Source organism: Leptodactylus fuscus, chromosome 1 (assembly GCF_031893055.1).
Source record: "Leptodactylus fuscus isolate aLepFus1 chromosome 1, aLepFus1.hap2, whole genome shotgun sequence".
Taxonomy (NCBI): domain Eukaryota; kingdom Metazoa; phylum Chordata; class Amphibia; order Anura; family Leptodactylidae; genus Leptodactylus; species Leptodactylus fuscus.
This window is the reverse complement of record NC_134265.1, coordinates 71,798,252-71,822,355: the sequence shown is the minus strand read 5'-3', so window position 1 is coordinate 71,822,355 and position 24,104 is coordinate 71,798,252. Positions and strand designations below refer to the sequence as shown.

At 39.6% G+C, this 24,104-nt stretch overlaps 1 protein-coding gene across 1 annotated transcript in view; it reads right to left on the bottom strand.

Annotated features, from left to right (window-relative positions):
- Positions 1-24,104, bottom strand: part of FER (FER tyrosine kinase) — a 192,562-nt gene that overhangs the window by 127,518 nt on the left and 40,940 nt on the right. Inside the window, exons 5-10 of the mRNA XM_075272244.1 lie at positions 22,341-22,440; positions 20,286-20,469; positions 17,943-18,080; positions 16,244-16,363; positions 9,586-9,708; positions 5,238-5,427 (exon numbers count right to left, since the gene is read on the bottom strand). Of these exons, the coding sequence (XP_075128345.1) occupies positions 5,238-5,427; positions 9,586-9,708; positions 16,244-16,363; positions 17,943-18,080; positions 20,286-20,469; positions 22,341-22,440 (855 nt within the window). The remainder of the gene's footprint in view (positions 1-5,237; positions 5,428-9,585; positions 9,709-16,243; positions 16,364-17,942; positions 18,081-20,285; positions 20,470-22,340; positions 22,441-24,104) is intronic.

Here is a 24,104-nt window from a genome sequence, read left to right as displayed (position 1 = left end):
AGCATTTAAAGGTGTTGCAAGGTGGTAAGGAGGAAGAGGGAAGGCTAGCTATACCTATAAATTTCCAATAGCCGTCCGGTGAACCCTCAATCTGCTGGCAACTATTAATTCTGACCCCTCAAGCACATGCCTGCTGGTTTCAGCCTATAGTGCAGAGTTCTAGATGGAAGGACTTTTCCGCCCAATACATCTGACACTAGCTCTACTCCCATAAAAAGAAAGGATCTGGCATGCTGAAATGGAACATGCTTGATCCTTCTTTCCATGAACATGGGAAGAGTTAGCATAGTCATACACAAGATTGTCAACCGGTCCCATAGACTACTCTTATGTTCATGGGCACAGTTATTTCAATACAATGTTCCTGAATTAACATTGTAGACAAAACTTAGAAAAAACTTAACTTTTATTGTGTAGAAGATGAAAAATGACCACTAGGCCATAAACATAAATTAATAAATATTAATATTTAAATATCGACTATACCATACTATTGTGACTTATACCTTTGGCACAGGACACACAAGCTATCATATAGTTTAAGTAGCCGCCATCAGATTGTCACTTGCATCACATAGGTAAACAAAAACAATTTTGCCAGGTTTGGAATGGGCAATCCAGAATTAAGGGATGCTATTGTCAAAAGCATGTTCTCACCCTACAAAAGCCTAGACTATACCCTAGACACCCCACAAGGAATAACTACCCCCCTGACAATGGTAGTACCATAAGACTAGACCTCAAGTATGCTCTACTTCTCCTTAGTCGTCCCAAAGTGTCCCATGACCCTTACCCTTTTTCTGAGGCACCTCACCAATATCCGGTGAAATCTTTGCTCACTACTCTGTAGCACAATAACAGGAATGGAACAATACGATCATGATTACAGACTCTCCAAATTCCCTGAAGAATCCTTGTGATTAAAAAGAAAGGAACTGGGGTGACTCAGGAAAAGTGTGGTCAAAAAGAAACACTGAAAAAAATGTACAAAACTGCACTAGACTTACAACAGGGCATTCTGTCTCAAATACATGCCTCAGAACAATGCACAGAAACACTAGTCTGAACATGGCAGCCTGTAAACAGTTGTGATTATAGAACCACTCATGGGAAATCATGCCATACAGAAGTACTAGAAGATGAACAGAAAGCTGCTAGTGCCTAGACCAAGAGTATAATGATCAGGAGGGGGCCTGTGACAGCAGATAATCCACTTCATGTCATTACTGACTTTGGTCCCCAAACGGTCCTGATAACTGTCAGTGCTGAAGTCTTGTTTAACAGATTGCAGAATATGTCTATACTACTGTCTATATGTGCCGCTCCATAAACAATGGAGACATATTTAAGGATCTGTCACCACTCCTGTTATGTCTACTTTAGTAAATTATTGTAGTTCACATGAAATAATTCTATAACTCTGCATTGTACTGTTCCTTTATTCCTACAAGTTGTAGAAATAAATTGACAATTGGATGTTACCAGTTGGGACAAATCAGGAGATGTGACAGTCCCTTCTGGTAAATGCAATTTATTTGAGTGAAAAATAAAAAAGAAATGAACAAAAACAAAATAAACCATGAACAAATCTTCTATGGGATTTATAACATTACAGTCAAATCTGAGCTTGCTTTGGGTCAATCACAGGACTAAAAAAATCGGAAAAACAAAGACAAGCCCACATCCTGAGAAACCTCATTGACTATAGTGGGGGTCATTCGGGTGTCCAATTTTAATTAATTCAGTCTTGTAGGATGTTTTTTATACATAATTTCAGACAGATCTGCGGTAGGTGGACACCAGTCACAAAAGCGAACATAGCTTTACTACGCGCATGGTCTCTGACTCAAAACTCCCTCGACTATTGCACTACTTTAAAAACGTATTATTATGCACTACATCCCTATGTGAGTTGAATAGGTTCTACATGTGCAAAGCCTATCTTATATTTACGTAGATTATGGCTCCGCCACTACAGAGTGAACAACACTGTGCCTGGAAATAGAGACAGCAGTGCCTATGGGGAGACTGTGTCTATTGACAAGGTACTGGGGTTGGTCTGATACTGAAGTCATGAAAACCCTTCTAACCCTCAAAAAAAAAAAAAAAAAAATAAAGTGTGAATACCTGAAGCTTCATTTATAAAGACCAGAAATCTCTTAAGCGTAAATCTGGCCACAAATATATGGCGTCATAATCACCAAAAGGCCAAAGCGCACGAGGAGCAATTTATAGTTGGATGAAGATGAGGAGTCCCAGTCGTCTTCAAGAATCAGAAGCTTAATCAGACAGGACAGTAATGAGTCTAAGGACACTTGCAGGACTAGACCCAGCCTCCAGAATTAACAAGAACGGAGACAATTTACTTTCAATGTCACCTCAGGAAGAAGTAATAAAACAATGAACTGTAGAAAATATGGACTGGAATTGATGTCAAATGCCATGTCGCTGACTTTACTGATTCCTTTTATTTTCCTGTCGTGGAGCTGACAGGAGTCTAGGTAGCTGCATGTAAATGTGAGAATATAAAATCCACAAAACGGGCATCTGTCATCATGTGCGCAGCTATAGAGAGATGGCATTCATTTGCCAGTTGATAAAGGGGCCAGAGACTACTTTATGGGCAGCGTTTCCATCTTGACAAACATTAAAAAAGAAATAAGATGGTGAACATCTTAAGTTGATTAAGACCTGTAAATTTTATTTCTTTCCGTTGCCTTTTTATTCTTCTTCCCTACAGCCGCACTCAAAGCTATTTTTTTTATATATTTTTTTTTTTAAATCTCCTCTTTTTACAACCGGTATAACCTGGTTGAAATGGAAGTGAAGTCAAGTGAAGAAGTAAAAAGGAAAAAAAAAAAAAAAAGATTTTTCCTTCTAGGCTAGCCAAAAAAAGACTAAAACAATAGAAGCACGGCCATTACAGCACACATAATATATTGTAAAAGAGGCCTTATAAACAGATGGGAATCAAAGAACAAATACTGTATATGTTACAATCTGATTTTTGGGTCACTAGGGTTCAAGGCCAGCAAAACACTTGGGTATAGCTATACGCCGAAAATAAAATCTACTATTATTATGTCAGCTGCTAATCTTGAAAAAAAGCAAACGCTGAGAACGTACTTGGAGACAGCAGTATACCTGTGCTGTGTACTGTGAACACGACTTCAGAATTGTAATTTTTATTGTTGGTTTATTACATTAAGAACATGTATGATATAGAAAATAAAAGGACAGAAAGACAATAGAGTCACCATCAGGCTACAAATACTAAAATATACCAGAAAAGCAATACTATAAAACCATGTGCTGACACACAGCTCCATCTACTGGTACATTTTTAGATTACTTGAATCTGCGTACTTGACTACAACAATGGCGAATGACAAAGTAAAAATAATATTACAGATTACAGAGAAGATCAAGCAAGTGTTTATAAATTCACAGTTAATAAAATATCTTATTTATAAAGAGAGTTTCGTGCCAAATGAATCAAATGTCGCACTATAGGGCTGATTTACTGTTTCTCACCGGCCTTGATCATCTCTCACACCTAATTCATGACATAGGGCGCACCTTATCAAAATCAGACGTATCCTCTGGAGGAGCCAGACATCTAAATATAAATCTGTAAGTGGTGAACTGGTATAAATGAGAAATTCAACAGGGCAGATAACAACCCCCCCCCCCCCCCCCCATGAAGTTATGGGCTAACAAGGACCACTTTCCCACCTGCTTTTCAAAAAGCAAAAAGTTGCAAAATTGTATGTAAAATAGCTCAGTGTCACAAGTCCATATTTTTGCAAATGTTTAAATGGCACAATTCTGGATTGCGGGGCTAGATCAATCCCCGCCAATATCTACAGAATATGCTGAAACAAACCAAAATAGCAAAAATAACATTTCTAAAACAATCAAGAAATTAAATATGTTGTAATGTAAAATGAAAGTACAACAATGGAACTCATAAAATACGGAGGCCAATATAAAAACACAGTCTGGGAAACCACACACACAGGTTGAACACTGAATCCTCAAAAAAAAACATTACATGGCAGGACACAATCTTAAGAGCTAAGATTTTCCAAAAATTACAGAGCTAAATAGACGATACAGTTGAAAAAAAAGACATAAGACCATAACGTTCAACCAAGCCATGGCAAATGGGTAAGAACATGAAGAATTCTGTATAGTTACTATGTACTACAAACCAAAACTAAAAGTTCCTTAAATTGGATATTCCTATTTCTCAGAAAATAAATATTTAGTACAATGAAAAATTATAACAATTTCCAAAATTTTTCTTTTATACTTACTCATGGTTTTCAATTGCTACCTGAAGCACTCCAATCAAAAAATGTGATCCCTTAATAGAAAATGAGTCTGTGTATAGTGTAAATGTTACTGAATAACTAACTTTAGTTACAGTTTCCCCTCCGGAGTACTAGTCTCTTCTCTAACCCTCTGATGCACAGTTTTTTGTACTATCAGAAGATCAAACTATCAATGCGGGTCTATGGGAGTCAGATCTTGGCTCTAACAGACTTGCATTGTGAGTCGGTCCTTCTGTTCATTCAGGATACATGCAACAAAGGAGCAGTGCTCTGGAGGAAAGCACATAACTTTACATTAAGGGCATAATTTATTACACAACAGTATATGACATACAAACTGATACTTAAATGTGGCTACCATTGGCTTTTGCCATTACAGATACTTGTAAAGGGGTAAGTTTTAGATCGCTGAGGGTTCTCACTACTTGGACCCCAAGTGATTGAGGAACAAGGGCCTAAAATCATCCCCCTGCAATCTCCCTGTGAAAGAAGTGCCAGTGTGCCTACATTACCAGTGCTCCCTTCTCTTCTTTGAGGTTACAGGAGATATTGCAATCCTTTTGAAAGGGAAAACAAGCTGTTATTTCTTGAGTTCTGTTTGTTAGACAAAAAAACATTATTTGCTAGGACTAGAATAATGAAGTGAAGGGTGGGTTCACTCTGCTTAGGGCTGTGAGCTGGGGGGTGGTTGACTCAGGACAGGTCCTCTTATCTGTCAGTCTTATAGCCCAGGCTCACTGAAGAAAATTGAATGGGTCTGTGAAGGAACAGGAGACATCATCCATGTACCATCTATGAATAGCCAAGGCCTCCTTACGCAACTATTCCCAGAGCTTCCATTGAAGTAAATAGAGGGATGCCATAAATGTTCACAAGAATGGACTACATAAAGTCACTTACCATAGAAGTTACTGATCTGGCATCTTCTTCATAATTTACTACAGGAGGAGGTTCTTTCCCTTCATTCTCTTGAACTTTCTGATCAAGCAGCTCCTTCTGAGCAGACAACTTGGTTTCCGTACATTTGAGGTGCTGAACTGTCTGCTTTAGCTCTTCTAGAGCCTGTTTCCGACTTATTAACAGCACAATACTAAAGAGGAAGGAAATAGATAAACGTCAATAGATCAATATACAGCAGTGTTTCCAGCAGTCAGACTGGCTTATGCATTGCAACAGTCTACATGGATATAGCTATCGTCAGAGGAGAGGGGTAGGAAAGATTTTGTAACACTGGACGTATTTGCTTGACAATAAACAGGTCTCAACCCAAAAAGTAAACTGTTTTAATGCTGAAAAATAATGAATGTATTGTTACCAAAGGTGCACCAAATATCAGTCCAACCTCTGAATATCCATCCTATCGGCTGAATTCTCAGCACGTCTGTGGACACTTAGCAAACCCTTCAATGTTTTCTCAATGAGCCACAAGCAGCAATGTACTTTTAGATACAAATTATACTTCTTTGTCTAATCACATAGAAAGGACAGAAAATATCACAGAATCAATAGTTAAGATTCTGGTGTCCTCTGCATAGTAGCTTATGCTTTTCTGTACAGTGGGTTATATTAAAAAAAAACAAAAAAACAAGCTACGGCACCCCAAAACAACCCCAGCACATGCTAAAAAGACACTTACTTGGGGGCCGAAGGACAGGTCAAAAGGACACTTCAGGGAATATTGCTGATTTATACACATCCAAGTGAACACCCTTGTCCAAAGGTAACATAGTTTTAACACTGGATTTATGCATTTACAAACATATACGTTTTGGCAAGTTTTTGTTTATTTTTCATCCAAACCCAAAAAAGGATTTAAAGAGAAGGAAAAGTGTAAAAGACAGACTTGGGGTCTATTCACATGACTGTGTGCAGTCTGCATTTCAGTGAAAATGGTATGGATGACACCCGCATTGATATCCAGCAGTCATCCGCAGTCTTCACTTACCCATCCATTCTATTAAACGAGCTTAGCCACATTTGCAGACAGGTATAGGACCTACTTCAACATTTGCAGCTCTTAAATTTGGCCCTAACACACAAACACAAAAACCATGGCTATGTACAGTATATGAAACCATTGAAATATATGGGCCTGGATAAAATTGTGGCTGTCCAAGTTTTCCAGGCAAAAATTATTTATTTATTTATTTTTTAAAAAAAGGTCAGTTAGTGCTATTAATGGGTTAATAAATGCACCCATACACCTTTAGCAGTATTGAGTGATTTCTGGGAGTGCCTACCATCTTCTGAATTTGTTTACTAGGTGAAGCTTCCCTCTGCACTAGCTGATGCAATGCATTCTGGTAGTTGTAGGCTCTCACACCCCCTCTCAATTCTCCCCTCCCCCTCTCTCTCACACCCCCTTCCTGTCTCCTTAGCTATTCCTCCAAATGTTAGCCCTTCCCAACCAACTCAGCCCACCACTGCACCTCATTATACTTACCTGTTTTCTTCCTGTCTTCCTTCTGCGTGGAATGGCTACTCCTCTTTTTTGACTGCAAGCGCACAGCACTGTGCCATAGACTTCAATGCAGCTTGTGCAATAGAAATGTAGTGTCAGCATCAGCACTAAGCCAGTACTCTGGCTTTATTGCACATTCTGAAGTCAACAAACGAGGAAGATATGTTCCCCGGAGAGGGAAGCCAAGACAGGAAGAAGATAGGTAAGTAAGATGGAGTGGATGGGGGGGGGAGATAGTAGTAATGATGATCCATTTCCAGAAATGGGGAAACGTATTGTCACTGGATAATGAGAAAATGTGCTTGGGCCAGTCACATGACAGCCCCAGGAATATAGGTAAATATACATTGATTAATTATGTAATTTAGAAAGTAGGCTAAAATAACTACACCAAAAACTGCTGAAATCTGCAATACTGTTCACACTGTGGTGATGACAAACATGACAAAATTAGTAATGCATCTCATTATCTGTGAATGGCAACTACCGACCATTGTTAGTGCCTCGGTATTGCTAGGTTATGTGCTCTGTACCCTTAAGTTACAATAGAAGACTAAAGACAACTGAAGTGCCCAATCGATCCCACTGCCTAAAATAGTTTTTTTTTTTGGGTTTTCCCGATATTTCTGGACAAAATAGCATAGCATACTGTACTACTTTGACTGCCATTTTGACTAAATTCACTTAGGCTGTGATAAACATGTGAATGGGGCACAAGAAAGTAATATTGTAGTCATAACTAATACCATTCTTTAAAATCATTCTTCTGTCACATGAATACAAGACCATGCAACAGAAGTAAAAATTACCAACAAATACTGTTGTGGTGAGTTGTGCAGTCATGTGGTCCTATATATAGTGGGAACAGGTGCACAATTTGGCTTTCATCTGTGCCATCTTTTAGAATCTCTAAGTTAAAGGGAATGCCACGTCTCTTTAACATCAATGCCATTACTTAGATTTAAGTCTGTAGGAGAGAAATAATGTGGTTTTTTTAAAAGCGTAGTCACTATTTATTTCTGGGGACAGTCATATTTCAGACACACACTTCCTTCCATATGGTCTGTATAGACATCACAGTAAGGTGTGTGCTTTTATCCAATTAATCTAGTGACCAGCTAAGAACTGGAATATTTTACAATTGTACATGTAGAAAATGATATGTAATTTCAAAAATAGGTTTATACTAAATTTCTGATTTTGATGTGATTTTTTACAAAAAGATCTACCAACACTTTTGACTAATACGCCTAACTAGCCATATCAGGATAAATAAGCGTCATAAGCGGATTCCCAAATTTTCTGCTGCACCTGATCGTACGCCTAGTCCCTGAAGTCGTTTAAACAAACATCCTGAGAGTCAACATATAAAAAAAAGGTGTAGGAATGTGTCACCTTAAATGGTCACTAACTTTTCTATGTCTCAACTACGTCCCATTTCACAGAATATGTGATTCTGGACCAAAATGTATTGCATGTTAATTAGAAAATATGGATGCTTTTTGTTGAAAACCCTCCTAATGTTCCTGCCACTAGGTGTCTCCCCTTCCAGCTAATTTAGAATTCACTCTTTTGTAAATGAAGTCTGTTCCTAGATTATTCAGTCTTGCATACATCAGTGAGCGTAGGGGAGTTCCTTTTCTCTCTACACACAGTGAATGGAGAGGGGAGGGGATCATTCTGTTCATAGCCCGCACAGACAAGTCTGCAAACCTGTTGCTATGTTGAAAAGACTGAGGATCTTGCAAATAACAAAGCTTACCATGTAAGAAAAGTCTCCTATGTACTTGTATCTACACTGTGCTCATAGACTGTTTGATTTTCTTGAATAATATCTGCTTGTTTGTATGTATGTGCAGTACAGAGGGTTTTTTTTTTTTTCTAAACTACATTCAGCATGTGTATCAGAAAGGGTCCAGAGACATGCTAAACGTACCAATATAACCAAATGCACAGGACATGGACAGACAGCAAACAAATTTATCAATCATTATTTGACAGCTAGCGTGCTACTAGAATACACTTAGGGTTCATTCACACGGGGCAAGAGGGGGTGGATTTTGACGCAGAATCCACCTCAGAATTCGCCCCCTCACAATAGAGGTCTATGTAGACTGCTGGCGCTCACAGAAAAAAGAAGCGAGCTGCCTTTTCTTCAGGTGGATTCCGACGCAGCGTCCTCCTCGCGACAGCACCCTCCAGACTAGGCCTATTCATTTGGGCCTACTCCGGAGCGGGAAGCCATGGCAGTCACATTTTGGTCCTATTCTGACACGGCTTCCCGTGTCAAAATCAGGATCAAAATATGCGGTCCCTAGCTCCGTGTGAACTAGCCCTTAGAAAAGTAGTGTCACGGCAGTCCATATGAATGCTACATCTTTTACTGTAACAGTACAAACGTTACTGCAAAGTGTCAAAGGAGTTTTCTGGGATTGTGATGTTAAATGACCAATCCTTGGATCAGCTGTTTCTTGGATGACCAAAGCTTCCGCCTCATAGGCCTATAAGGTCACGTTCATCCGTCACATGGCTTGTTTGCAGTTCATTTCCATTGACATGAATGGGATTGGGCATGGCAGTATTATTGGTGGAGGTGCTGGGTATCAGAGTCTTGAAATCCCTCAAGGTAACCATCTTTGAAAAGATACAACAAAACAACAGCTGGCCAAGAGAGAGAAGCCATTAAGGCCAATGACATTCACCGCTAGCTATATGCTTTTGTTTTGCCAACGCAGACATTCATTTTAACCACTGCCATTTGCTAAACAATAACAGCAAGGAACTTACTCAGATTTTTTTTCACATGCACTTGTGGATTCTTGGATCTCTTTTTCTTTTTCAGCCAAAAGCTCCTCTTTGCTTAAAAGGGACTGCTGTGTCTGTGCAAGCTCCTCAGACGCCGTTTTTAACCTGCAAAACAAATTGTGATATATTCCTGAGATGACACAGAGGGCAACACAAGACGAGTAAATTGAGCCCAACATGAAATCTCTGTTCACATAGGTGGCACTTAAATAGAGAACGATAAATCCTGCTTAGTTTTAAGCAAGGCAGAGGAGCCGCTAACACATTTCATTCTAACAAGGTCTTGCACTGAGATGCAAAAGATACGATCACGCAGGACATGCTGGTGCCTAATAAAATAGGCTATTATAGCAGAAACATGTACTGAAAATTTAACAACAAAAAAAGAAAGAAAATGTGATGGTCGGCACTAGGTTATAAATGATGCTGGACAACTCCAACACTTAAACTACAGTTTGTGGTTAGACTTCAACTAGAGGTTTCGATATATTTTTAGACAATTTCTTTAATAAAAATAAAGTATAGGCTTAAAAGCTACACATTGTTTCTCTCTGAACATTTCGTTTCTCTGAAGACTTTGTTCTTTTTTTTTTTTTACGGATGACTCCGTAGCCTTCAAAGGACAAACAAACATAACTTGGATGTTAAAAACGAATACTTTGATGAAATGGATGGCGCTTCAGACTCTATAGACAAGAATGTTAAAAGTGGCTGTGTAATGGCCATTTTTTAATCCGCCATCCACCCAAGCACTAGTGGAGGAGAAGGGGATAGAGGGCAACCAACGAGCCGCAGTGATACGAGGACAGAGGTACAAACCCTCCTTGTAACTGTAGCTGACAGCAGGGCGAGGGGTAACATGCACTTCTGATCATGTTGTTTGGACACCCCTCCAACTTCCCCATTATACAGAGAGCATGCATTCTTTCTACTGGTCACCTATGAGTGTCTTTTTTTCAGAATAAGAGTTAGAAAGGCTACTTGTTCCTCTAATCCCTCTTTCGTATCTAATAAGGCTACTGGGTGACAATACGAGCCAGGTGTCTACCAGCGTCTGGATCCTGGCACGCAAACACTTGAAAACTTCATTGATGTTTGTATTTGTGGTACATTTTACACTGTCCCAATCCTCCGCACCCAATCTTTAGTACAGTACTAGTGATAACTAAGGTAAGAAATGGTAAAAAAAATTCTGTCAGTCAGTTCAGAAATTGTCTCCATCTTTTACAAGAACACAATAAACCTTTGGCCTGAAAGCGACCACAGGCATCAAATTTCTTAGGTTTAGAAATTTACAATTATTGAATCAATATCTAAACCAAACAGTGTTTTCCCCCTTCTAAATCAATGCCTTTGTTTCCAAAATATGTTATCTTTCCTCAAAATGCAAATTAGTTCTTAGGATCAAAGCAAGAAGTAACACAACACCCTGATTGCTCTATATCTGCAAGGCTGGGTTACTATGATGGATTCTGGTGTAATATGCTGCATATCTGAAAAACTAATTCCCTAGAAAGCCATGTCAGGCTAGGTTCACACTAGCTAATTTTTCTATCCTCCTTAGTCATGCATAAACACAGCAGGCCCCATTAGAGACTATGGGGTCCACGGGTAACCACTTTTTAAGTGGAGTAGCTTTCCGTTTTTCAGGTCCCCAAGAAGCCCTGAAGAATGGAAAGCCTAATGCTAGTGTGAACCTATCATCAGGCTAAAGGCCCCACGTCGTGGAAACATTTTTTTTTCGTTGTTGCAGATTTTGTGGCCTTTTTTGAGGCAAAGCCAGGAGTACATTGAAATTTTTCAGGAGATACAAGACTCCTTAAAAATTACAAAATCAGACTTGCAAAAGCAAGCACAACTTAGGGAGAAGAGTGAAAAGACTGTCCAGGTAAGAAAAGAAATCAATGTCTATGCAAAATGGACTTTCAATGTGGTTTGAAGTGGAGTACATGGACTTTTCGGCACAGACTGAAAGAATTTGGTATAAATGATAGAATAAAGCCATTTTTATTGCTGAAACAAAAACTAAAAAAATCACAGAAGCCTAAAACACCATGTTAGTCGTACAGAGGTGCAGTAGGATAGAATCTAACCTGGAGTGATGAGACCAGAATCTCCATACTCAGTAGTCCTGGCATAAAACACATAAGTAGAAGATTTGCATCCGGTTTACATTACAGCCCCTATGAAGCCCCCAGTTAGTGTTATGATCTTAAGATGTAAATACATCGAGACTGTAAATACAGAAAGATACATGAATGAAATTTCCAAGATCATGAACCACATGATTCAGCTCCATGTCATGTTGGTGCTGTGTGTGGTTTCAGGATAATCATATAATGGCCAGGAAAAAGCCCTGAACTTAACCCCATTAAAAAAATAAAATAAAAAAAATAAATAAATAAAATAAATCGATGGAGCAGATTAAACAAACCTGTTAGAAGAAACCAAGGAATAACCCACAATTAATATAATCAATAATATAATCCTAGTTTCATGTTATGACACGTGAATAAAAAAAAAAACTAAAAAAAAAAAAAAAAAACTACTTGGTTCATGCCATGAGAAGGTGTTGGAAGACTGTAATTACACTGAAAGGTTTCCCAACCATTTAATAACTGACCTGGGGAGAAGTTATAAAACTTCTGGGTTGTTCTACACGTTTCAGTTTTCTTGTATTTAACAGCAGTTCTACTACTATGAATTATTTTATTTAAAAAAAAAAAAGTTGCTCTTTGTATAGTGAAAAGTTGTATAATCTTCCAATATACTTTCTGTATCAATTCCTCACGGTTTTCTAGATCTCTGCTTGCTGTCATTCATTCTGCTTACTTGCAATGGAGAAAAATCAGCCCATGGTCATGTGAGATATAGTCCATGAACATATGATGAACACACAGGTACACAGCAAGCAGATCTAGAAAACTGTGATGATTTGATACAGAAAATGCATCTGCAAAATTGTACTGGAAAATTGAAAACTTTCATTATACAAAAATTTTTTTTAAAAAAATGGTCTCTTAATATTGGTCTGAAAGTGGACAACCCCTTTAAGTTATGTTTCCAATGATATATAATTGGATGGTAGTATTACAAACAAAACTGGAGTTATTAACCATTAAACACAAAAATGCACTTTTTTCAAAAAGATTTTCCGAATTCTGGCCACAGGTATGATGCATTTACTTTTCTTTAAATAACTACCATTTGTTACAAAGATACATGAAGGTAGACATGGCCGCTTACAACCCATCAAGAGAACTGTAAGGCCAGATTCACACTAGGTAGGGAATTCTTCCTAAAATCTGCCAAGAGAGAAGTCCTGCAGTATAAAATAGGAGTCCGCAGGTTTCCACATGTAACCACTTTTAAGCGGACACAGCCTGCGTCTTTTGTATCCCCATGCGGACCCTTGGGTCGGAAACCCAAACGCTAGTGTGAACCTAATGTGATCCTCAATTTGTTTATTTTCAGGAAATACATAGGGGGTAGGGATGCGCTTTTACGAATGTGAATTTTACAAATTGCTACTTTTTATCATTTCCTTTTTAAGGCCAAGGCCACATATAGTAAAACGCAGCTATAATAAGCTGTAGAAATAAAACATAACACAAGCACGATCCCCAAAAGAAGCTCACTTTTTGCCTTTCTCCATAGAAGTCAATGCGGAAAACACTGCGTCTTCAATTGTAGGTTAACTTGCCGCATTTTACTTCCACAATATGAGAAGAGTTAATAAAATCTTACTTTGCTGTGACTGTAAAACACAGCATTTTATTCTGCATTGTGTGGCCTCAGCTTGGAAGCAGATTTTTGGTCTTTTAAGCTTTGGAGATTTTATGAAAATATGTGCATAAATCTAAATGATAAATATGGAATCTGCACATCAAAGTTTAATTTTCAGGATGTATTGTGCATATAACAAATATTTTATTATTCATTTTTGCATTATTATGGAAAAACAATTGCTGGATAATTATCTGTGTCTATAAAGACTTTTGACAATGTGGCAGGGTTTTTTTTATTTTCTAGAAATTATATGGTAATATTGGGCTAGTACAATTTTTTGTGCGATTTGTTTCGCAAGTGTGACAATGTCCAGGGTACCTGAGGTACAAAATGAGATTAAACAGATCATAAAGGTGTAAGAATAAGTCACCTTAGAGAATATAAGCCTAACTCTTTACAACTGCCTAGTACGGAGCATGTTAGAGGGGTGCATTGTTCCAAACCTTGAATCATCTCATACAAAATGTAAATGAAAATCACACTGACATTTCCAGTGGTAAATGTTGTCGAAAAATGAACAAAAATGTCACATCCCTGTCAGACTTCAATAGAACGTTTGAAGATAGCTAAACCTTCATTTTTATTCTTTGTAAAGAGTCCAGGAAGCTGTCCCTGGATGACTTCCAAAAAATGACAAAAGCTTCAAGCACCTGTTAACTAAGTCAACCTTGGAAGCTGAATTTCTCATCTTGTATATGGCACTGGCTGGATTTAATGCAGATCTCACTAGAGAGAAACAAGTCCCAAACTACTACTGCTCATTGTTACATGATGTTGTAATTTACAGGAGACGCTAAATATAAAAGATAAGCAATATTTCTCAGAAATGGTTACAGATATTGTAAGAAAGTGTCAGGCAGAGTGCTGGAGTCCAGATATATCAGCTCCAGGTTTCTGACATATGTGTGGTCCAGGGCAGATCTGGAGTAGGCCTCAGCCAGGGTGTAGATCCTTGGCTCATTACTGGGCCAGAAAAGGCTGCGGATCCTGCATTACAGTGCAGTTCCATGAGGTGAAAGGAGGTGTGTGGTTCTGTCCTGTAACCCTAAGTCCGGTGAGACAATATTTCTCCTGTTTTGTTCGTGTGGCTGGAAGTAAGCCACACGTATAGTTAGGGTATCCGTTCTGTTTCGCTAGTGGCTCAGACAAGCAGGTTTTTATTTTGTTTTTGACAAAAGTTAAGGTTGTATTTCGGGGGTTTTATGCCTGAAGTCAAGGTTTATTTATTTTCTGTTTTTTTAAAATAAATTTGCTGCACCGTTTGTGTCCCTGTCTTGACTGTTTGGGTCCGCACCACTGCTTCTACCAAGCTAACTTTCCCACAATATAAATGGACAACATAAAGAAAGTTTATGGCTCTGGTTTAATTGGAATGTGCATCATAATGTGCGAGCCAATAGACATGAATAACAAGGCTCAAACTAGCCCATGGTTGAACAGGTGAATTCCCTGTTGGGCCCCAGAGACAGATGGGCCCCCTGCTCCCACTGAAATGGTAAAGACACTCACTGTACTTCATACAGTTCGTATAGCATATCAGCCAGGCTATGTGTCAGTATAATACACTGAGTAGATTTTTTAAGTCACTACCCAGTTAATTTTTATACACAGTAGATAAATGCAATGATATGACATCTGTGTGCAGAGTCAGGCCAACCAGCATCCTTCCTCCCTGGGCCACAGCTTCTCAATCAAGGCAAGAACCAGGCAGCAGCAGGCTACATAAAGGACCCAAGGAATAAAACAATCATAGGCAAAGGTTAGGTGAACTAATACTCAAAAAATATGTTTAGGAACTTGAGAAAGTGTGCCATGTAATATACGCATGTAGCTGCACAGTGGACCCCCAGAAAAAAATGTACTGATGGGCTCTAGTCACCGTGGCCTGATACTGACATTAACATTCCCCTTGCCAATAGGTTGTTTTGTTTTTAGAAAACATATGGTTATGTTTTATTGTGTGATTTTTTTCAAAAGTGTGACAATGCCCAGGGTACTGGAGATACAAAAGAAGATTAATCAGCTGATAAAGGGGTAAGAATAAGCCATCTTAGAGAATATAAGCCTTACTATCAGACTTAGACTGTTTAAGTACATGCCTCTTATACAAGTGAAATGTAAATTTACACATTTCCAGCATGGCAAACAAGCTAAAATGCTTTACTATTTTTATTTCATGGGGAAAGCAAGCAATTACTAAAGCAGACATGCTAGGTGAGCTGACTGCACATATTCAAGTCTCTTACACAATGGCTTATACATGGTAGGAAAAGTAAGGCAGGTTAGTTTCCACCCTGTGGGCAGATGGTTAAACATACCTTAGTGTTTGTTATAAGTAGCATCAAGACTGTAAAAAAATTTACCTTTTAGCATTGGGCAACAATGAGAATTTGCAACAGGGTAACCAATGCAAGCCTATGGGCCACATTGTGGCCATGATAATAGGCAGCAAAAAAATGAATAAATAAACTGATCATTGCTCAATTTGCTTTAGCAACCTAGAGTCAGGATTGCAATGCAAATAGGAGGGGCTGTGGAGCAGCTCAATTATAAGAAGGAGAGGAGGGGCAAGTTCAGGGTGCTGTCATCAGAACACATGCACCCTGGATTAAAAGTTTGCTTTTCAGTCATGCCATTAATAGCTATATATAACAAACAACTCCTACCTAGCTCTGTCAGCAGGTTTTCATTGTCAAGTGAAACTATGCATATCTTTCGCAGTAGATAATGTAAAAGTTATTTATCAAAGGTTTTTTTTTTTTTTTGTTTTTTTTTTTTTTTTGGGGGGGGGGGGGTTGGAGGAAGATTTTGATAGATTCTCCATATATGTTTAATATGCAAAATCTCTTACATTGAATTTAAGCTGTCTGCTGTGAGATTGTTCCACATGATCTCATTTGCCTGCAGATTCTCAATTTCTTCCAGTAAAGACAAGTCAAACTCAATGTCTTCCTTCTTGGACTCCGGTGACCTAGTAAACAAACAATACATTACACTTAAAAAAAAAAAAAAAAAAAAATTCTTATGCAGAGTTTAAAGGAAATCCACCGCCACCGAAATCCCTACTAGACCACTTATATGCTGTAGTAGGTGCAGCTAGTGACAGACAGCCAGAGCAACACTTTTGACCTGTGGTCGCCACCTAGTCTTGTCCGTTAACAAAGACTGGCAGTCTCCAAAATAAAAAAAAATATAAAAAAAACAAACTAAAAAAAGTGCTTCAGCAGCTGTGCCTTTGGTAGTGGGGACCTCCTTTAACGTTCAAGGAGCATATAGCAGCACGTCAAATATTACACAAATAAAGATGATTATAATACTCAGATTTAAAAAAATAAATAAATAAATAAAATAGAGAGATTGGCAAGTCTCCTTTAGGGGGACCTGCACACACTGCATAATTGTGTAGTAGAGAGTCACACCATTTCAACATATGGAAACTGCTGCAAAAATGAAAATGTGTAAATACTAAATAACAGTTACTGCTTTATAAAAGCCTCTACAAAATATATCATTGGAATACCACATGTGAAAAGTGTCAATAAGGTTTTTACTTGCAGCATCAACACAGATAATCCATGGAACAAAATGTGCCATGACCACCCCCAATAACCAGCGTATCCTGACAACAGCACCAGCACTGAGGTTTACAGAAGCTACAATAACTGAAGAGGGCGCTATTGGTCTAACAGTATCTGAACAGGGTAAAAGGCATGTTTAGGTACTGCTGTCAGACACACAATTTGCCTTTCATTGTCAAAAAACAGTTACTGTAACGGGGTCAAATAGGTTTCAGCAGACACGAATCTTAACGTTAGAGAAATCTAATTCAATGGAATTTGAAAAGCTGAAACCTCCAATCAACAAAGTTATGGTCTAATCTCTGTGTATCAGCTGCTAGGAAAAGCTGATCAGTGGGATTACTGGGAGAGCGACCCCACCGATCTGATATATTCTGCAGTTTTTAAAAGTGCCCCCTCTGCATGATATACCTGTAGTTTTGTATTTCTCACAGAGCTGGATCATTTCTATGGGACTCCCATAGATATCTGGCATCATTCTTATTTAGCAGATTCTCCACCACTTACTGTGTGCTAGCTGCTATACCATGCACACAGTAAGTAGTGGACAATCTGTTCAATAATTCTCTCTCACTCACAAACATGCCAGATGTCTCTAAGATTTCCATAGAAAAGAATGAAGCAGAAATGTGTTTAAGGCACCGCCATTCTCATGAACGCTGGAGGTTCCCACTGATCTGCAACTTATACCCTTATCCTGTGGATAATGCCATTAACACTTTCACACCATCATAAGCCAGTAGAGGATGCACACATTAACCCCTTCTCTGCCCTAGACCAGACATGAGTTATTTGGCAAACAGCAGCTCATTTGGTGTTCTTTTGGATCTCATAATTTAGAATTTAGTGCTCAATAGCTAAACTCACTAAAATGGCTTACAGGCTCTCCGCTATCCTCTAACATCACACCCTCTCTATCGTGTAGTAGATTAAACTATAAATTAATGTAACAATTAAAAACAAATAACTTACTTATGTTTCTCAATAAAGCTTTCATACTCCGTGCAGGGATTGATTTCTTGAACACAATTCTCAATTTCTTTATGCACAGCCACAATTTCATCAGACACAAGACTAGTGATCTGACAATATTCATCAAAGATCCCTTTACTGGAAAGACAAAAATACAATTTACCAGCTCAAAATGGCAAATGCATTTAGAATTTCTTCTTCCAATCCAGTTTAATGAACATATTACATATACCGTATTTTTCGGACTATAAGACGCACTTTTTTTCCCCAAAATTTGGGGGGAAAAGAAGGGTGCGTCTTATATTCCGAATGTGGCGCCTGGCATCCGCTGTAATAGAGAGGCGGAAGCCGGCAAGGGATAGACGCCGGGGCCTGAGACATCGCTGCGCTCCTCTGCCCTGCATGAAGCCAGCAGCGGGAGGAGTGATGCTATTCCGCTCCTCCGTCCCCCCGCCGCTGGCTTCATGCAGGGCAGTGGAGCGCAGCGATGTCTCAGGCCCGGTACTTGTGCCAGCGTCTATCCCTCCCCAGCATCCGCCTCTCTAGTACAGCGGATGCCGGGTCAGTATCGGTGGCCCCTTCTCCCCCGGGGCCGGTCCCCACCGGCCCCGTACCTGTGAAGTTGCAGGCCGGCTCCTGCGCGGCGATATCGCAGGAGCCGACCTGTTCGGGTGAGAGCCAGGAGCCTAATGAGGCTCCCAGGCCTGTCACTGCTGTATTAGTATTGCGGCTGGTCTCTATGACCAGCCGTAATACTAATAGACAGAATGTCCCATAGACGGCAATACAGTTGTATTGCCGTCTATGGGACTTGCAATCAAGTGACCGCAGGTTCAAGCCCCCGGGGGGGGGAGGGAATAAAATAGTAAAAAAAAAAAAAAAAAAAAGCTTTAAAAATATAAATAAAAGTTCTAAATCACCTCCTGTCCCTAGAAAAAAAATAAAATAAAAAATATATATATATATATATATATATATATATATATATATATATATATATATATAAAATCATAAACCACCGGGTTTTTTTTTTTCAATACAAGGTGATCTAAGCAATAGATATTCCCCAAAATGGTATAACTAAAAAGTACAGCTGGCCCCGCAAAAAAAAAAAAACACTCTATGCATCCCCGTACAGCTGCAGGGTCACCTGTCAATGTGGCCTTGCAGCTGCTGCAAAACTACAACTCCCATATATTAAATATTTTACCATTTTTTGCTTCAAAATTTTTTTCCCCTATTTTCCTCCTCTAAAACCTCTGGTGCGTCTTATAGTCCAGTGCGTCTTATAGTCCGAAAAATACGGTACTCCTTGTATGTGCCAAATACATAGCCCACCTACTAAACAAGATTGAAAGGGACCTCTCAGGCCAATTTGGGACACTAACCCATCCACAGGTCTTCATAGCTCAGCTGTCACACCATATGTATATTTTAAAAATAAATAACCTTTATACGTATCCAATGTACATGTGATGACTCTGCTGTTAAACCAGCGGAGTAAACCCCGGCTAAGTATGCATGTATAGGACGCTGGTTACCTCAGCAGGGAGGACAGGGTGAACATTCCCAGCATTACTGAATAACTGCACTGGTGCAGGGAGCACACAGCAGAGTAATCGCTAGGTAAGTATAAAACATTGCTTTATTAATGCGGCCGAGATAGCCAAGCCCTATTTGGGACACTAACGCCAAGTCTATAAGGCTCTATAGATGGTTTAGTATCGCAAATTGACCTGACAGGTTCCTTTTAAATTTGTAAGCTCTAGAAACCCCATTCCTCCTCTTTTTGCTTAGTATAGTATTGAAGTTAAAGACCCCTTGTGGTTCCAGAATTCTGAGTACAAACAGCAGATGCCAAAGGCAGAGCGTCCATAGCGATCAAGATGGAGGCATTCAAGCAATTTATCCATGTGATCATTCTCCAGACGCATCCTATTCTGCTCTGCTGCTGAACATGTTCAGTACATGCAAAGATATGAGCAACAAAACATCCTATCCTTGCACTGAATAGGGTAACTCATGATTGCACTGCCATCTTGATTGTTATGATCACTGGCTACAAGCTTCCACTGAAGCCATCGGCAGTGTGGGATCATGAACTGGGTGCCGCAGTAAGAGAAGAGTGGATTAGGGTTTTCTACGCCAGTACCCACTACTTTACTTGGATTTCTCCAACAAGTAACCAACCCTTTTAGCCCCTTCCTTTATCATGTCGTTAAGCTTTCTAAGACTGACTTTCTACTCTACACTTATTTAATGACAGCATTTGATAAACCTCAATGAATACATCAATAATGTCTGCCTACAGACCAAATGGATTATAAATATGACTTTTCTTACAGGCCTTTGATCATCTCCTCTTGCATGGTCTGTAGAGAATCCAGTAGAAGAGGAAGAGTGCAGTCATAATACTGATCCTGGTGAAGTTGGGCTCCTTTCAGGGCAAGCACATACTGGTTATGGAGCATGTGGAGTTTCATAGTGGCTTTGTCATATCGGTCCTTGGCCTTTTCTGTCTCTTTTCCTGTGTTACATTGATAAGACAAAGTTATTACCACAAATAGGTTCAACCACTGGTCATACTTCTAAATAACACTTCTTTAACTCAGCTTCACTGCAACCTTGTGACAGATTTTGTATATAAAATATAAGAATAGAACAGAATAGAGTGCCTTTCAAGGAGGGCGAATACAATGTAGGCATACTGGAGCCATGCTTGTTTTACATGAAAGACAATTTATGCAAACGGTCACCAATTACTACTGCATTTTCTATGTAAGGGAAGTGGTCAGTGTGCCTGTGGCTCCCCCTGCTAAAAATCATGTGTCTGCTGAGGTGTCAGGAACAGTACCAAGGAGACCTTGTCACTGCTTCAAAGGGACAGTGCCCAGAGCATGCTGGGGGTGAGGTGGTGGGGCTTCAGATTTATTATCATTACACCAGGAAACTGGGGGAAATTATAGCTGAAATCTACACAAAGCGCTGGGATAGATTTCAGTTCAAGTGCACGGACCAGCGAAGGGCGGACCTGATTTATATGGAGTCATAAACCAGTGGCAAAGTCTGCCAGCATATGAGATATGAAGTGATCATAAATCTCCCCCAATGGGTTTAGTTTTATGGGAAAAATTCCAGTACAACTTGCCATTTATTCTCTTAAATCTGTGCTTATGGTAGACTTAGGAGTCCAGTGGGTGGATCTACCAGTGATTGACAAGTATCTCTGTATGAACATGGAGGGATAACAGTCACTGTTGAGGACTCCCTACATGACTATTAAACTTAGAATCAGCAGAGGATTAAATGAATAAATCACCAATTACATAAAATAAAATAAAAAAATCTACTGCCCGCAGACTGGGCTGCATTAATGCGACAGGTTCACTTTAATTATATAGCGAAATGGGTTTTATACAGACAGCGCTAAACACAGACTAGTTGTATATTTGTAAGTAACAACTTATTTTATTCAATATCGTTTCTACTGCATAATGTACAGACCATGAAGGAGCCAAGGATACGGTCAAATGTCAAATCATTCAACCGATCAGAAAATTCCGATGAATGAAAAAAACAAGACCTATTAAAAAAAAAAAAAATGGGGGTGGGTGCAGAAGTTCTGTGACATCCTATTCCACATGACTGTTTCTCGAGAATTAACAATCATTATTAGATTATTATTAATAATAACTATAATAATCATCAGCAGGCATATGCAGATGGTTCTCATAAAACTAGAAGGCCACGGTTTCCCAATTAAGAGCCTTCTCCATCCACGATGCACACGCCGGCTTGCTTGCTGTGAGAATTGGCTCTTTCCAGTCGCTCACAGAATGTGCAATGTTTCAGCATCTCCCTCACTTCTTAAAATATTGATTTAAATAGCCGACCAAGTGGGAGAGCGCGGATGAATTGTGGCCATCCCCTACTGCACGTATCCTGATGCCAAGAAACACTTTATGTGAAGGAAATATTTGCAAACATGAAATAGGTCTTCTAAAATTTAAAGGCCTAATAAAAAGTAATATGAGCTGTGCCATTTGAGTTGTCATGGCCGGCGCGGTGCTATTAATTATGTCAAGTGTTACGTCTTTATGGGCAACCTAGCTGGGTACCTTGAATACTGAAGGAGAAAAAAAAACTTTAGCTGTCAGGAAACAACTATCAACGTCAGGTGAAAAGTTCTTTTATGGTATTTATTCACATGAAAGAAAGGGAAACTTCTCATAATCATTAGGGGGTCCCGAAAGTGGGGCTCAGACAGAATGGCTGTAGGGGACAATATTCTAATAATTAACCCTATTTCTACAGTTGCTGTGAGGGCTGTCCTACACAAGAATGGTAAACAGAGAAACATTTTACCTATTTGTAGAAGTTTTTAGCCAATAAAATTACCTTTTGTCACCGCTTCCTTGAATTTGTCCTTGGCCGAGTTCACTTCCTTTGTTAGCTGTCTGTAACTCAACTTCAGTTTTTCTAATTCCGTTTTTGTTACCTAATAGTGAATGATGGGGAAAATGAAGACAATAATACAATAAATAGATAAAATCATGTAGTTTTGTGATGTCATATCTTTTCCAGACTGACCAGAGGAAACTACCAGGAAGGGAGGAAAAAAAAAATCTACATTGCCCACACTTCATATATTATCTCTTCTAATGAAAAGAAAACTAGGCCATTGTCATACTCTTGAGTAGTAAGACATCCTTAACTCTGATCAATAAATTGCTGTCTTCCTTATCCACCCAGTATCTGTATTCATTACGGTCTTACAGAATCCTGTCAAAACATAAAGCACCTGGACAATGGTGTTGACAAAGCTAAAACCATAAACCACATTGAGTCATTAGAAACGGCAAAATAAGACTTCACGTGTATGACACTGATGGCAAGTCAACAAATGGCTTGCAGGCTGCCATTTATTCTGTCAAAGGAGCAGCCCACACCAACGACATAAGTCACAGTGAATGGAAATTCCCACATATATTCCAAGGGAACAACATAGGGACAGCACAACGCAAAAAAAAAAAAAAAAATCTGGTCCAGCAAAATGATTTCATGGCCTTTCGGGTCCCTCCACCCCCACCCTCCTTCCCCAATCTACAGTATATTCATTATCTGTGATGGGGGGAGGAGGGGGAGGGTGATGCAGGGAGTAGAAAGTTGAGATCAGATCACATGACCAGAGAGTCGTGATGTGGCCAGAACCCACAGGTTCACTTTCTGCAATAATTTGGGACAGGTAAGTAAATTATCAATCCCCGCACAACCCCTTTAACTGCTCTAAGCCAGTGGAAGCTGAACTGTAGTAACCTGGTCTGGTCAAAAAGCAGAAAACTGGACTGGCCATCAATTTTATCCAAAAAGAGAAAAAGACATGGCCGCACATCCCAATCTTATACACAGATCTAGTGCTTCTCAGCAAATTCTACAATACTGAATATGAGGTTCTTAGTATACATACTGATCAAGGTGTATAAGCCCACTAGCCACTTCACTGCAACCTCTTTATAGTGGGTCCCTACTCTACTGGGTGTGGGCTGCACAGCGACCACCACAAACGCAAAACGGAGCCCACAGGGGGAGTGACCCAGTGGTCCAGCAACACCCCTGTCACCAGACCAAGCCCCCAGGGTCTGGGCCACGCCACCCTACGGGCACAGCATCACAGGAGCAGCAGACACCATGCAGCACCGCACCATGTGAACAGATCTCAAAAATTACTAGCACTCAGTCCCTCTGGGGCAATATTGTAAGGTGAATTTTTGAGATCTGTTCACATGGTGCAGTGCTGCATGGTGTCTGCTGCTCCTGTGGTGTTGTGCCTGTGGGGTGGTATGACCCAGAGCCTGGGGGCTTGGTCTGGTGACGGGTGTTTTCGGACCACTGGGTCGCTTTCCCTGTGGGCGCCGTGTTGCGGTTGTGGCGTTCACTATGCAGCACCGCACCCAGTAGAGTAGGGACCCACTATAAAGAGGTCGCCGTGAAGAGTCTAGTCAGTTTTTGCAAAGACTAAATGCAGAAGTAGAAATGAAAGAAGTAACACAGTAGATAAGAGATAGGAAGTGGCAGCAAGAAGATAAAAGCGTACAATATGTTTGGTGACTCTGCTAAAATATATAAAGGGAGCCTAAAACAAAACAGCACTTTACAGACTCT